This window comes from Danio rerio, chromosome 9, assembly GCF_049306965.1.
Source record: "Danio rerio strain Tuebingen ecotype United States chromosome 9, GRCz12tu, whole genome shotgun sequence".
Lineage (NCBI taxonomy): Eukaryota > Metazoa > Chordata > Actinopteri > Cypriniformes > Danionidae > Danio > Danio rerio.
This window is the reverse complement of record NC_133184.1, coordinates 42,907,624-42,923,717: the sequence shown is the minus strand read 5'-3', so window position 1 is coordinate 42,923,717 and position 16,094 is coordinate 42,907,624. Positions and strand designations below refer to the sequence as shown.

At 32.8% G+C, this 16,094-nt stretch overlaps 1 protein-coding gene across 5 annotated transcripts in view; it reads right to left on the bottom strand.

Annotated features, from left to right (window-relative positions):
• Positions 1-16,094, bottom strand: part of stat4 (signal transducer and activator of transcription 4) — a 50,374-nt gene that overhangs the window by 12,588 nt on the left and 21,692 nt on the right. For 4 of the 5 annotated variants that reach the window (XM_005167880.6, XM_005167881.6, XM_009304880.5 and 1 more), the window contains exons 5-13: positions 15,122-15,214; positions 14,945-15,023; positions 11,923-12,008; positions 11,538-11,689; positions 8,403-8,561; positions 6,048-6,140; positions 5,866-5,925; positions 1,031-1,051; positions 780-870 (exon numbers count right to left, since the gene is read on the bottom strand). In XM_005167880.6, the coding sequence (XP_005167937.1) occupies positions 780-870; positions 1,031-1,051; positions 5,866-5,925; positions 6,048-6,140; positions 8,403-8,561; positions 11,538-11,689; positions 11,923-12,008; positions 14,945-15,023; positions 15,122-15,214 (834 nt within the window). 5 annotated transcript variants of the gene reach the window in all.

Here is a 16,094-nt window from a genome sequence, read left to right as displayed (position 1 = left end):
GATTTGGCCCGCCATCCTATGTGAGAAGAGATTTCGAATGAAGGTTGTGGCAAATGCCTGCAACAGAGACCGTCATTTTTAATTTAATTTGTTTGTTTAATTGTTGAGCTACAAAGAAGTCAACTGAAATGAAGAGTTTCAATTAATTGTTGTGCATGAATCAGATTTTTTTAAAATGTAAATAGTGTCACTCAAAGATAGACGACAATCCAATGAGCAAATTAAAGGCAGGTTTAGCTTGGCTCCATATATTTAGTATTTAACACCATTGTGTCATAAATGTGTTTATGTTTTTATTGTAAGAAGTTGATAATAAAATGTAAAGAAAAGGTGTAACTATTAATATGATTGAAGTATTTTTTTTTCTATTTTTTTTATATTATTAATAAATTAGGAAATTACCATGGCAGCTTTAATGTAATAGTTTGTTTTTATTAACTTTATTAACTTTATGTAATTAAGTTTGGTTTTAAGAAAAAGTTTGGGCTCCCCTGTTCTAGACGGAATAAAGCAAATAAGACTTTCTCAAGAAAAAAAATACTATCGGAATTACTGTGAAAATTTCTTTGCTCCATTAAGTATCACTTGAGAAACATTTGAAAAAGAATATCTATTTCACAGGAGGGTTTATAAATTTGACTTCATCTGTATATGGACATATTGCACAGCCCTAACAAAAATGAGTCATTAATGACTGATTAATTTTCCTTCAGTGGGTGTAAACTATACTTTCAGTCATTTCCATAACAGCAATATGTGTTAGACTTGGACTGCAGTACCAGATGCCTGAACTCTACAGACAGACAGCCAGTGGACTCCTCCACATCCATCACTTTAGTGTTGTTGGTCAGGATGAAGAACTGTCTGTTTCTATAAGCAAACAGTAAGAAACAGTGTAAGATTAACGCAGAGTTGAGGTTGTAAACACAGCCGCCCCCTCCCCCTCTCACACACACACACAACTCATTTAAATTTGGCCCAAATAAACAACAGGAAGTTCTTTCTTGTGTTTGAGGTTGAGTGCACTCACACTTTGCCCGGTGGAAGGTCTCTGCGTACACAAATAGAGAGAGAGAGAGAGAGAAAAAAAGAGCGTAAAAATATAGTCACGTTGGGTTTAACACACTTGTGATACACAAACACTGCTCACATGGCTTGTGAACATTAAAAGGTGACACACTTGTATGTAATAATCATATATTGGTCATAAATGCAGTACATTCTCAAGTTATGATTCATATCCCTATCATTTGTGCTGTGATATACATTTAGAATTTTAAATATTCATGACAGAGTCATAATTTGATTTAATACAATTTATTAATAGAGCTCAAATACATGTACAGTTCACATATGTTGATGTTTGCTGATTTCACCCCCACTCCTTTGTTTGTGATGGTTTGCTCCAGATTTATTGGACTGTTTTAACTTATCTTTCAACAAGTTTGTTGTTATACTGCATGAGAATTTAGTAAACACCTTTAATTTGAACAAAACCTCAGCCAATTTATAGCACGAGGATTTCCCGAAAATTCTGATACTACAATTCATATTATTATTATTATTATTATCATCATCATTATTATTATTATTATTATTATTATTATTATTATTATTATCATTATTATTATTATTATTATTATTATTATTATTATCATCATCATCATCATCATCATCATCATCATCATCATCATCATTATTATTATTATTATTATTATCATTATCATCATCATCATTATTATTATTATTATTATTATCATTATCATCATTATTATTATTATTATTATTATCATTATTATTATTATTATCCTTATTATTACCAGAAATGGGCCGTATTTATGATACAAGTATTTTAATTACGTATTTCAGATATTAAATAGTATTTCATAATTTGTATTTGATAGAATTTATGAAAATGGCTTAATATTTTGTATCTAAATACTTTAGATATTTGCCAAGGCTTGAGATCAGACTAGAAAACTGATTTATTTTGAAGAAGTTGATCAGTGCTTGGATGGAAGGAGCACGTCAAAATAAGACCAGAAAATAAGACAAACAACATTCAGGGCCCTATCATACACCCGGCGCAATGTGGCGCAAGATGCAACGCAATTGATATTTGCTACTTCCACCTTGGCGCAAGGGTCATTTTGAGGCGTTGCGCAACACTGTTCAAATAGCAAATGCATTTGCGATCATATGTGCACCCATAGGCGTTCTGGTCTAAAAAAGCAGGCGTGTTTTGGCGTGTTGCTAATTTGAGAAACCGTAAATAGTCTGATCTTTAGACCAGAACAAAGTCGGTCTATTGTCTGGCCCAAAGTGCGCCTGGCTTACACACTACACACAAGATGTAGAGCAATATGCAAATATCTTTACATATGAAAAATATATAATATCTTAAGGATATATATAATAAGGTTATATATGGGATATAAATATAAATGATTAAAACATTACAAAACATATTAATTTCTAGCCTACATGAATTTAAAAACCACTGCCTTCATACTTTCTTCATCTTGGGAGGCTTTTTCAGTTCATTCAATTTGCTTTTGTATAATGTTATTATTATTAGCAGTATTATTTATTATATCCATATTTATATTTGTTTTATTAAAAACAAGCTTAGATTTTTCCACCTGTCAGGTTTTAGACCATATGGGGCATAGCAGGTGTATTTGGAAATAACTCAGTATTTTGACCACACTTAAATTTGCAAATATGAATTCTGACACGCCCTGAAAGCGTTTGCGCCCTGCGATTTGAGCTTTGCGTTTTGTGCATGGACCGTCAAAATAGAGCCCAAAAAGTCCTGCAGTGGTAATATTCTATTCGATTAATCTTTATTTGTAATGTAGATTGTGTCAAAGTAGCTTCACATAGAAGATAATAGTGAATTGAAACAGTGTCAGTTCAGTTTTCAGAGTTGAAGTTCAGTTCAGTTCAGTAGTTATATTTATTTATCTACAAAACTTTATTGGCTGTTTCAAATGCTAGTAGCTGATCTGCAAGTGTTCTTAATAGTTAATTACCAACTTTGACATAGTTAATCAGTATGAGACAATAACATTTAATAATATCCAAGTCTACAGACTGGTCAAAACCCCCCAACTCAGGTTTTATGGCAGTAAGAACAGATAGCAATTTGTTTTAGATGTTGTGTTTTAAATTGTGTAACAATTAATGGAAACAACTAATGGGAATTTTAGTCTTTTTCAGAAATCATGATTTACATTGAGTATTAAAAATTTTAATTGCAAAAAAAAAACTAATTTAAACAAAACTTTTAAGAGATGGTGGCAATTTTTACAATCAAGAGATATTGTGCTATATTTTAACTTGTTATCTGCATTACATGGTTTTTATAGGGATTAAAGAGATCATCTTCAAGACAGGCTTTCTCTATGAAATTTGTACGAAACCTATACTAAAATCTAAGAGAAACACAAGTTACATTTTTATGAATACCTCCTCATGTAAAGAAGTAGGTGAATGAGGTGGCAGAGAAGCTGAATTAAACTTGCTCAGCTGTTGCTGTTAAACATTGTTTACTAAGTCAGTTTAATGGTGAAGGGACTGATCCAATATGCCCATTGATGGTTTGCGAAGAAATTTTATACTTATTTATTACTAAAGTATTTTGTAGTATTTTCAAAATACAAGGACTGTATTTTATTTTGATATTTTTTGTGGCTGCTGAATTTGTAGTTTATTTTGATACAGTACAAGTAAAGCTGAGGTATTTGGTATTTTATTTTAAAATACATTTCAATGTATTTTTGTCCATCCCTGATTATGACTATTATACATTTAGAGAAATATTTCTTACTCCTAGTACTACATAAGTTTGAGTGGCCATGTCCTGGTAATTTTTATCATATGATCAATGAATATCTCAGAAATATTTAATATGTCTTCTCTTGTTGTTGTTTAATTACTACACATAATTGAAAAAAAACATGCAATATTTTATTGGTAATATGGTTTTAATGCCAATGCATCTCAATTTGTACTAATATTTCCTGCCAACAGTGTCAATAACATGGATTTAACAAACCTAAACTCAAAATGAAAGCTTTGAGAGCATTGAAGTATTATGAGGTAAATTACTCGTAAATAATGGACGTTTGAGATTTCACTCAAAAACAAAAGTGGGTTTACTGACATCCACCTCCAGGATGTGACATCATATGTGGTAGGAAAATGCAGACGCATATATCAGTATATATTTTGATGAATTATTTAGAGTTTTGTGGCATTAGTTGCTTGATTGTCATTCGAATACTCATTCAGATTTGTTTTAAAAATAGCAATCATGATAATTTCCATACTGCTTTTTTTTTTTTTTTTTTGTATTGTGTATGTAATCAAGTTATAATGAGAGGCAGAGAATTTAGAAAAGTTTCCAGCTATTTTTTGGATGAAATTGTATGTTTTAAAAACATATGTCATATGTATCTAACCAAAAACACAAATACATGCATTATTTATTGTTATTATTATTCATTAAATAATTTTCTTTTCACCTTTATTCTTAATTTTTTTTAAAGTCCCTTTATTAATCTGGGGTCGACACAGCGGAATGAACCGCTAACTTTTCCAACACGTTTTTACGCAGCGGATGCTCTTTTAGCCACAACCCATCTCTGGGAAACATCCACACATACTAATGTCGCCAGATTAAAATGAACCACCAACTTATCCAGCATATGTTTTATGCAGCAGATACCATTTTAGCTGCAACCCAACACTGGGAACCACCGTGATCCCCCTATTATTATTATTACTATTATTATTATTTATTAGAAAAAATGCAACAAATTATTATTGATTTATCACTATAACATTTATAATACTACTTAACTGTAAAGTATTTTGTATAAATTTAGATATGCTTTATTTGTCTATTTATAATATTATTATATTCATTATTTACATAGTTTTTCCTTTGCTTTTAATAGTTAAACCACATAGCTTTTATTTATATTTTTATTAGTGGATAATCAACAGGGAAACTATTCTTTTTGTTCTCTAATTCATGAATCATTCTCTTTATTGGCAGACATGGGAAGATATTGTATGTTGATTAAATGGCTTTGAACCAAGACAGTAATAAAACTACTTTCATATTCTCTCTTATTTAACACTGCTCATTTTAGACCCTGGTAATGAATATAATGAAAATAAGTGTCGAATCTTAACCATATCACATTTTGGTTACAGTCTACTTTACCATTTTATAGAAATACATCCTCATATTACAACACATACTGTATATACAGTTGAAGTCAATTAATAGGCCTTATGTATATTTTCCCCCAATTTCTGTTTAACGGAGAGAAGATTTTTCCAACACATTTCTAAACATAATAGTTTTAATAACTCATATTATAGAAATATATTATTTTACTAGATATTTTCCTATTTAAATGCTTATAGGCAGGTTAGAGTAATTAGGAATGTCATTAAATAACAGTGGTTTGTTCTGTAGACAATCAAAATATATATATTGCTTAAGGGGGCTATTAATTTTGACCTTAAAATGGTTTTTGAAAAATGTAAAACTCCTTTTTTTCTAGCCAAAATAAAACAAATAAGACTTTCTCCAGAAGAAAAAAAATATTAAAGGAAATACTTTGAACAATTCCTTGCTTTGTTAAACATCATTTGGGAAATATTTAAAAAGGAAAAAAAAAATCACAGGAGGGCTAATCATTTTGCCCACAACTGTATTTATTGCATTTTAATAAGTTAATGAGCTGAAAATGTTTTGCGTAATATGAATGACCCAGGTTATAAAAATAAAGAATAGAGGGTAAAGAAAAAAATATTAATAATGTAAACCATATTTAGGAAACATACTTATCAAATGTTGTCTTGACTTTGAGTTGATAATCCACCTCAGGTAACTTAACCAGCAACCTGGAAAAAAAAAGAAAAAACAAGTGAAATGAAAAGTTTGCGTTGGACTTCAGGCAGTCAGTTCAATAAGGCTTCAGACTTGTTTACTTAGAGTTACAGGAAGATTCAGCGGTGGTTCATACCTGACCTTGGTGGTGAACTGCACCTGTGTTTTGATGATGAGGGGTTTCTGGAGGTGTGTTGGCATACAGGGCTGCTTCTCCACCACAAAGGAGCTGCAAACATTGACCAAAGAGAGACTTTATTTGTTGTGCACCGTTTCTGGGTTTTGTGTTACAGTTAAAGTCTGAATTATTAGCCCTCTTCTATATTTTTTCCCCAATTTCTGTTTAACGGTGAGAAGATTTTTTTCAACACATTTCTAAATAATAGTTTCAATAGTATAAACTGATTTCTTTGCTATTTGCCATAATGACAGTAAATAATATTGTACTAGATATTTTTCAAGATACTAATATTCAGCCTAAAGTGACATTTAAAGGCTTCCTTAGGTTAATTAGGCAAGTTAGGATAATTAGGCATACCAGTGGTTTGTTCTGTAGTCAATTGAAAAAAAAATATTGCTTAGGGGGCTAATAATATTGTATTTTTATTAAAAGCTCCTTTCATTCTAGTTGAAATGAAACAAATAAGACTTTCTCCAGATGAAAAAATATTATAGGAAATACTGTGAAAATTTCCTTGCTCTGCTAAACATCACTTGTACTGCACTGTACGACAAATGTAAATGTTTCATTTAGCCTGTAATAAAAATAATTGCTGAGCTTTGTGCGCTTGTGTTGATGTTTTACTGAAACATAAGTAAAAAACAAAGCCTGTAGTATAAATATGAAATCATTTGTTTGCCAAAAAGTATATATAGCTTACATTTCTGTAACAAATAATAATTCAATAAAATGCATTGTATCTAATGCTTTATTAGACGTACCAGGCGTAACCTGGTTAAATTGCATATAGATTTGAAGAATGGATTTATATCTAAACTGGGTATCTTCCGTCCATTCCATATCCGTTTTCAAACAAAAAAATGAAAAGTAAGAAAACCGTAATTTTTCGCACAAAAAAATGAGAAACAAACAAGATTTTGGCTCGATTTTTGTTTTATAGGAAAACAAATAAATGACTTTAAAATTCTTTGTCCACATGTAGGCGGTGCTGAAACGCCGTTTTTTCTCTGATTGGTCAACCAATTGTGAGCTTGCCCTTAAAATAATAGTCCGCCCAGGCTTTTAATAGTTTTTATTTAATTATATTTATAAACTAAGTTTACACATTCTATTATTTGATCAGTTAGCAGGCTTACATTGTATTAATTAAATAAAAACATAAGTTAGCAGTTTTATTAGACATTTGTCATTAAAATAAGGTCATAGTTTGCGGCCAAACGTCCTGATGCTGAGCAAAGATAGCCAGTTCCGAGCAGCACCTGGTTTGCATAATTGCTTCCGAGCAAGGGCTATAAAATAATAATATATAATAATAATATAATAATGATAATAATAATAATAATAATAATAATAATAATATAAAGGTACAAATCTGAAAATAAAGTTAATGAATGAATAATAATAATAATATATGCCTATAGTTCGCCGCCAAACTTCTTGCTGCTGTGCGCCTGATGCTGAGCAAAAACATTTATGAACAGGTTCGCATGATTATTTCTGAGCTACTGTAGGCCTAAACAATAATAAAAATTGATTTTGTTTTATTTAGTGTCTAGAGGCTTTACTGTTTTTTTTATATATATAGTTGTTTGCAGGACCAGAATATGAACACATTGGGCCCTGGGGCTTTAAAAAAAGGGTACCATATGTTTTTATATTATTTCCTCATATTTTAATTATAAACACACACACATTTCTAAGCATAATAGTTTAATAACTCATTTCTAATGACTGATTTATTTTATCTTTGCCATGATGACAGTACATAATATTTGACTAGATATTTTTCAAGACACTTCTATACAGCTTAAAGTGACATTTAAAGGCTTAACTAGGTTAATTACGTTAACTAGACAGGTTAGGGTAATTGGGCAAGTTATTGTATAATGATGGTTTGTTCTTTAGACAATTGAAAAAAATTAGCTTAAATGGGCTGATAATTTTGACCTAAAAATGTTTTTAAAAACTTTAAAAACTGCTTTTATTCTAGCTGAAATAAAACAAATAAAACTTTCTCCAGAAGAAAAAATATCAGACATACTGTGAAAATGTCTTTGCTCTGTTAAACATCATTTGGGAAATATTTAAAAAAGAAAAAGAGTTCAAATGAGGGGCACGGAAGATATCCTGATTATATCTGTTTAGTCAAAACTCTTTTATGTGGTCAGTTGTAAATGAAACCCTTTTTGCAAATCAGCTATGTGATCTAAAAAAGGCATGAAGTAACCGTGTATAAGCAGGCCATAAAAGGCAGAAGTGAATTTTTGTGTCTCATTTTTTCATATATCACATATAATCCCTATTGGTTACCTTTTAATGAGGTGGTAGATGAGGTATTTGACCTGCTCCTCCATCTGAGGTCTCTGGAGAGGAATGGGATCGCTCTCATATGTGACTTTCAGGATCAGCTCACCAAGCTTGTCTAGCTGTCTTTTAATCTGGAACAGACTTTGGGCTGTCAGGGTGAACCTGCAAGAGGAAAATCACATTTAAACTTAGGTTTGATTTAAACTTGATCACATGTAGTGTTTTTTATGACTCCTGTAAACAATTTCAATCTGTTGGCCACCACAAAAATGCAATAGTAGTATCTTAGCGTCTAGGCTAATTACTCCAGTAAATGCTTAGCAATCAATCAAAAAACCTTGGTTACTTTCGTTTTGTTTTTGAAAGTGATCTCTTATTTTTACCAAAACTGCATTTGTTTTAAAAATTCAGTACAAGTAGTCATTTCATGTACAATGCTATTTCAAGTTTTATATGCTAATATATTTTAAAATGCAATTATTCCTTGTGAATTACTCTTGTCTTCAGTCAGTCACATGATCCTTCAGAAAGTATTCTATAATTAATTTGGTGCTCAAAATTTATTTATTTTTTTTCAATATTGAAAACAGTTGTGCAAATACATTTTTTTATATACATGACATTTTATCAAGGTAAACAGAAAATTCAAAATAATTAAACGTATTTGAGGTAAAAATCTTTTGTATTATTATAAATATTTTCTTAGATCAATTTAAAGAATTGTTGGCTAATATAAAAATCATATTTAATCGCATCCAATCGCATCATGATTAATCGCATTCAAGATAAAAGTTTGTATGTACGTAAAATATGCATCTGTACTGTGTATATCTATGTAAACAGATATAAATACACACGCATATTGTACATAAAATACAAACATGTATAATAGAAATACACTTACCGGCCACTTTATTAGGTACACCTGACGAACTGCTCGTTAACGCAAATTTCTAATCAGCCAATCACATAGCAGCAACTCAATGCATTTAGGCATGTAGACATGGGCTGTTTCTCAGTATGTGCTTTTCAGCTGTCTTGCGTCCTCGTGTTCTTGTGTAACGTCATTATCAGTTGCCAAAGTTCGGTTCCAAAACTCAAGAACGGAGGACACGTGAAACTTCCCGGATGTGTTCTTGATATCGAGAACACATGGATGCAGACTTGAGCACCGAACTCGCTCTAGAAGTCACCGAAGTCATTTTGACTGGAGGTGGGAAGCGCAGCCTTTTATATAGATTTATTATTAAAGTTCAGAGACATAACTTATCTATCTCAGGAGTTTCCCTAAATGAAACGGTGAAAGTAAACATCACCAATAATGGAATAAACACATAAAAAAACTATAAAACAATAAATCATTGTATGAATGCTGTAATGTTTAAATAATTTTCCATTAAAAACGCCTGACGGTGAAGACAGTTTACCCCACAGTCCAAAGAATGCAGTACAGGTGAATTGGGTAGGCTATTGTCCGTAGTGTATGAGTTTGAATGAGTTTGTGTGGATGTTTCCCAGAGATAAATTGCGGCTGGAAGGGCATCCGCTGCGTAAAAACGTGCTGGATAAGTTGGCGGTTCATTCCGCTGTGGCAACCCTGGATTAATAAAGGGACTGAGCCGAAAAGAAAATGAATAAATAAATGAACGCCTGACGATCATGTGACCATCAGGAAGAACGCATCATCTCATTTCTCAGAGGATGCGTTCTCTGTTCTCACAGTCTCTCGAGTTCGTTCTTCCGAGGACCTGGCAAGACCTTGTCTTCTTGTCTTCACAAGACACAAGTCTGTTCTCTGTTTTCTTGGAATTAAGAAACAGCCAGGGTCAAGAAGATCTGCTGCAGTTTAAAGCATCAAAATTGCAAAGAAAGGTCATTTAAGTAGCTTTGAACGTGGCATGGTTGTTGGTGCCAGACGGGCTGATCTGAGTATTTAAGAAACTGCTGATCTACTGGAATTTTTTTGCACAACCATCTCTAGGGTTTACAGAGAATATATCCAGTGAGCGGCAGTTCTGGTTCAAGGTGATAAAAAGACAATGGTAACTCAAATAACCACTAGTTACATCCAAGGTATGCAGAAGAGCACCTCTGAACACACAAAATGTCCAACCTTGAGGCGGATGGGCTACAGCAGCAGAAAACCACATTGGGCGCCACTCCTATTAGCTAAGAACAGGAAACTGAGGCTTTAACTCACACAGGCTCAAATTGGACAATAGAAGATAGGAAAGACATTGCCTGGTCTGATGAGTCTCGATTTCTGCTGCGATATTCAGATCAGAATTTGGCATCAACAACATGAAAGCATGGATCCATTCTGCCTTGTATCAAGGTTCAGGCTGGTGATGATGGTAGTGTAATGATGTGGGGGATATTTTCTTGGCACACTTTGGGCCCATTAGTACCAATTAAGCATTGTGTCAAGGCCACAGCCTACCTGAGTATTGTTGCTGACCATGTCCCTTTATGACAACAGTGTACCCATCTTCTGATGGCTACTTCCCGCAAAATAACACGCCCTGCATCATAAAGCGCAAATCATTAGACTGGTTTCTTGAACATGACAATGAGTTCACAGTACTTAAATGGCCTCCACAGTCACCAGAGCTCAATTCAATACAGCATATTTGGGATGTGGTGGGACAGGAGATTCGCATCATGGATGTGCAGCAGACAAATCTGCAGCAACTGCGTGATGCTATCATGTCAATATGGGTCAAAATCTCAGAGGAATATTTCCAGCACCTTGTTAAATCTATGTCATGAAGGATTAAGGCAGTTCTAAAGGTCCAACCCGGTACTAGTAACGTGTACCTAATAAAGTGGCCGGTGAGTAAATATTTACATATATGTTTAAATTTATATATAATTTGCAGTATTTTAGATGCGTAGAAGTGTAGTATTTTAAAAGTTTTATTTTAAATGCGATAAATTGTGATTGTTTGATATCAGTATTAAAAATCTAATTATTTTAAACAAAAAACAGTCCAAACTTTTACCAGTAGTGTTCTTTAAACTCCATATATCTTGCATATGTTCTGCTAGCCCCATTAATCTACAATAAACACTGTAATACTATAAATGTTACATTACGTCTTCATCTATTATATATCTTTGTAGTCTAAAGCATTTTACCAGTTCTGGAGCTGGTCCAGTCCTATCAGAACTGGCCCTCCGATGCAGGCGATCTGTTGCCTCCGTTTCCATTCCTTGAGTTCAGGGTTGAGCTGGGAGGAAATCAGAGCATCAATTTCCTTGATAACATCTGCTGTCTTTGACAAAAACTCCTACAAATGTAAAAAACAAAAAGCAAAAACCAATGTCAGCAATGACCAGCCAACAACAACACATGGTTGCATCACATACCTAAGAAAAATGTGGCACAGATGTGTGAAAACCACTCAAACCTCTTGGCTGAAGCAGGAAGTTCTCAGGGTAGTTCAATGCAAAACCAAACAACAAAATAAACGAGAAGAAGAGGAAATGCTCGTGAACTGAAAAAAGCCAGAGAAACACTTGCCTTTCTTTTGAAATCCAAGCGGTTCAGTATTTCTTGAAGAGTTGTGACTTCTTGTTTCATGGATGAAGAGTTCCTCTCAAGTGGATCTACAGGGTTTCAGAGGAAGATGTATATTTTGTATTAAAAAAACATCTCTCATGTGCCTATTAGAGCTTTGCGATTTTGACAGAAACATATATTTTGGATTTTTGCAATAAAACTCAAAAATAAATTTTGTTGCTTGTTCAAACTACTTATTTAAAATGAGCTGAAATGACACAAATTTTACATTTTGGAGGGAACAGCCTAATGGTTTTTAGATTAATCCACTTAAATTTGAAAAAACAATTACGTTAACATAATTGATTTGTCCTACCCATGTTGCCGTGGGTTTCCTCCGGTTGCTTCGGTTTCCCCCACAGTCCAAAAACATGGGGTATAGATGAATCGAATAAACAAAAATAGTCCGTAGTCTATGAGTTAGTGTGTGAATGAGTGTGTATGGGTGTTTCCCAGTACTGGGTTGCAGGTGGAAGGCATCCGCTGTGTAAAACATATGCTGGAATAGGTGGTGGTTCATTCCACGTTGGTGACCTCTGACTAAGCGGAAGGAAAATGAATGAATGAATGAATGAATAATTAATTTGTGTTGCAACAACATGAACCCAGCATTTTTTACAGGGTTCCACACAATTCATTCATGTTGTCCCAACACAAATTAGGTTAAGTTAGATTAAGTTAACTTAAGTTCAAAGTCCCCAAGAAATCAAAACTAACCATATGATTTTTTTAGCTTACATTGCTAATTTTGTGAAGATTAATTCATCTGTGCATGTCATTAAGAACAAAAAATAGTTTGCCCTTTTTTTATTTATAAAAAATATATAAACATTTATTAGATGATGTGATTTTGAGGTAATGGGGGTGGATAAGTTTCGACAACAAACAGGAATGGTGAGCAGGAGGAGTCTGTTAGGTTGTAATAACTCTTCTAAAACCCATTTCCTGATCTTTCTGAGTGAAATGCCTACTTTACTATATCCATTCAGCCCATGATAGAAAAAACAAGCCACTGTTTGCTCATTCGCAGCTTCCGGTTCACAGGGACTTTAAGTGAATTGAAAATAAACAATTAAGTCGTCCCCAAAAAAGTCAACAATTGTGTTGTTTCAGCTCATTTTAGGAAAGTAGTTTAAACAAGCAGGAAAATAATTTTTTAAGTGGGATATTTAAAGATTTCAAGTAGAAATGTAGAACTCAGAAACATTCATCCAATCAAAACGTTTGGCCTAAACATTATAATAGGCTGTCCTTCTTGCCAAATATGTAATTGCACACCCTGTCCTCACAGAAAGAATTACGTCATTGACTACGTTTACATGGACATCACTGATAGAATTATTTTCCTTATTCTGAATAAGACATTAATAGTATTAAGGTGTTTACATGAGTTGCTTTTTGAATGCTTCTTTCATGATCTCGTTTTACATGTTAAAGCACATAATTCGATTAATGTCATTGCATCTCCACGCTGTCCACTTTTCCTCCAGAGTTTCATGTAATTTTGAGTGTTTCTTTTTTAGTTTGTTGACTTTAACTGCAGTTTGGCACTTTCACTTTCATTCAGGAACATTCCATGCATGCCCCCCCGCGACAAATGAGATATTGGATGCGAGTATGAACTGCTGGAAGAGTGTTGTTTTAATAAAATTTGATATCGCACACCGTATGGGGAAAAAAAAACAATGCATTTCACAATGTGTGTGTCTTTGGTCTGACTCGGTAGATGCAGAGAATAGTGTCAAACAGCTGTGTGTGTGTATAGACTATCCTGTCGCAAAATGCAGAGAAAATATCACACAATGGCAATAGTTTAAATGCGGTGTTTACATGTATGTACTGAACCGAACTAATGCCACTAAAATCTGCATACTCCACATGTTTTAATTAGATTTTGTTTAGTCTGATTACGACCTTAATCGGATTAAATTAATCAAAAATCGCTGTTTACATGGAAGACTCCTAATCGGAGTATTGTTTTGATCATATTAAAAACGGATTATTGGTGTCAATGTAAACATACTTAGTGTTGATTTCACGTACACGGTTCAGACAGAGAATGGCAGGCAAACATCAGCAACTTTTTTGGTAACTTTAGAATATCTATCTGTTAACTAGTTAATAGATCATTAGTAAACTGTTAGTTAATGAGTTATAAATGACTTGTTAAATAAAAGTTAATAGTTTGTTAATTATTTATAACTGTGCCTTATAGATCTAGCCAAAAGGTAACTCACAAGCTGTTAGTTAACAAGTTATAAATGACTTGTAAACTCATTTTAATGATTTATAGCTATACCTAATAAATTAGTAATATATCATGAACAAGCTGTTCGTAAATTACTTACTAAAGACTTGTTAAGTATTAGTTGATAGTTTATATACGTATTGGGACGTTATTCTAGTTGCAATTATTCCTAATTTATTAACTGTTAGTAAATGAGGAATAGTTGCAACTAGAATAACGTCCCAATAGCATACATAAGCTAATAACTAACACTTAATTAATATATTAACTCACACTTTACCAATCAGTTGTTCATAGTTTGTTTACCATCTACTAATACCAGTGAAACTTTTGTAGAACTTTCTAATAAAGTAATTTATTTATTTATTTTGTTTTTTTGTTTAGAACAAAAAGTGACCAAACCTCATGGGTTTTTATTCTGTTGTATACTGCTGTTCTGCCATGTGATGGCTCAGTATGTGTGTTTCTATACATTAAACACAATGTTCAACATTTCATTTTTGAAGTTTCTTTGGTAAAACACAGCACACAGAAAAGCCTATGAGTGGAACAAGGTTAAGGTACAAAAATGTTATATTTTAAATATCACATCAAATTTCTGTAGCTTGAACTTGTTCCATCCATTTGCTGTTCTACAAAGTTTCAAATTGCTATACAAATAAGCTTGAAATGAATTGGACTAAATGTAATTTGCCCAATTTTGTGCTGAAGTAATGATGACAGTCACCAAATCACCTCGAAGCTGGAGCGTTTTGTAACGAAAGTCAAAATCGTCTTGCATATCTTCAAGATACTTCACAGCCTGATCCAGCATCTGATCAAATAGTGCAGAAAACAAACACACACATGCATTTCATATATGTAAAATCCCATGGTTGTGATAACAACGAACAAATCTTGGGTGTAAATTACCTGAACGCTGCTTCTTATCACAGCCACTTTATTGTCCAGAACTTTCTGCTTCTCCAAAGCTGCTGAATTTTGCATTGACTTTTCCAGTGGTCCCTGGCATTGACAAAATAGAAATATGCAGATGTAAATTCCACATGAAAATGTAAATTTAACATGATGGGTATGCAGGTTTTGCCATCATTAACTGACCCTTTACTTGTTTCAAAACATTTATAAGTTTACAAGATAGTAGACTGTCTGCTTAATATCTGTTGATATGCTCCTTCGACAGACATTTAACTGACTATAACAAACTTTGCAAGTACTTATCAACTTACACTAACCCTAACCCCAACCCTAACCTAACCTAACAGTCTACTTATAATCTAATGAGAATTAGTTTGCATGTAGATGCAATGTAACTTAAATTCAACAAACAGACCATTAAAATAAAGTGTGTCTGATAAAGATATTTTGAAGAACACTTAAAACCTGTAACCATCAACTTAGTATTTATTTTTCCTACTTTGGAAGTCAATGGTTAACGGTTTTCAGCTTTCTTCAATATATCTTCAGTTTAGTTTTGAACACTAAAGTTAGTGTAAAATTAATGTTCAACAAAATAAAGAAACTCATAAATATTTCAGACCACTTAAGGGTGAATTTAGACCACAGTTTGGGTGAACTATCCCTTTGGTGACACTTTCCTTTTTATCCTTCCTTTTGTATGCTGTTATGCGCGCATTTTATTTAGCACACATTTGCAAGATGACTCAAATTGAAATTAAGCACAAAAGATACTGGACCATTAATAGTTACATTTTTTAAAAACATACTATTATAATTTGAAGGAGAATGTTGACATTTAAAAAAGAAACATAACTAAAACTAAATTGTTAAAAATAAACTTGCAGGAGGTAATATATGCACTGTAAAAAGTGCTACACTCACAAAGTTGTTTCTATCTACTTTAAATAATTGCAATCTAGTTAAT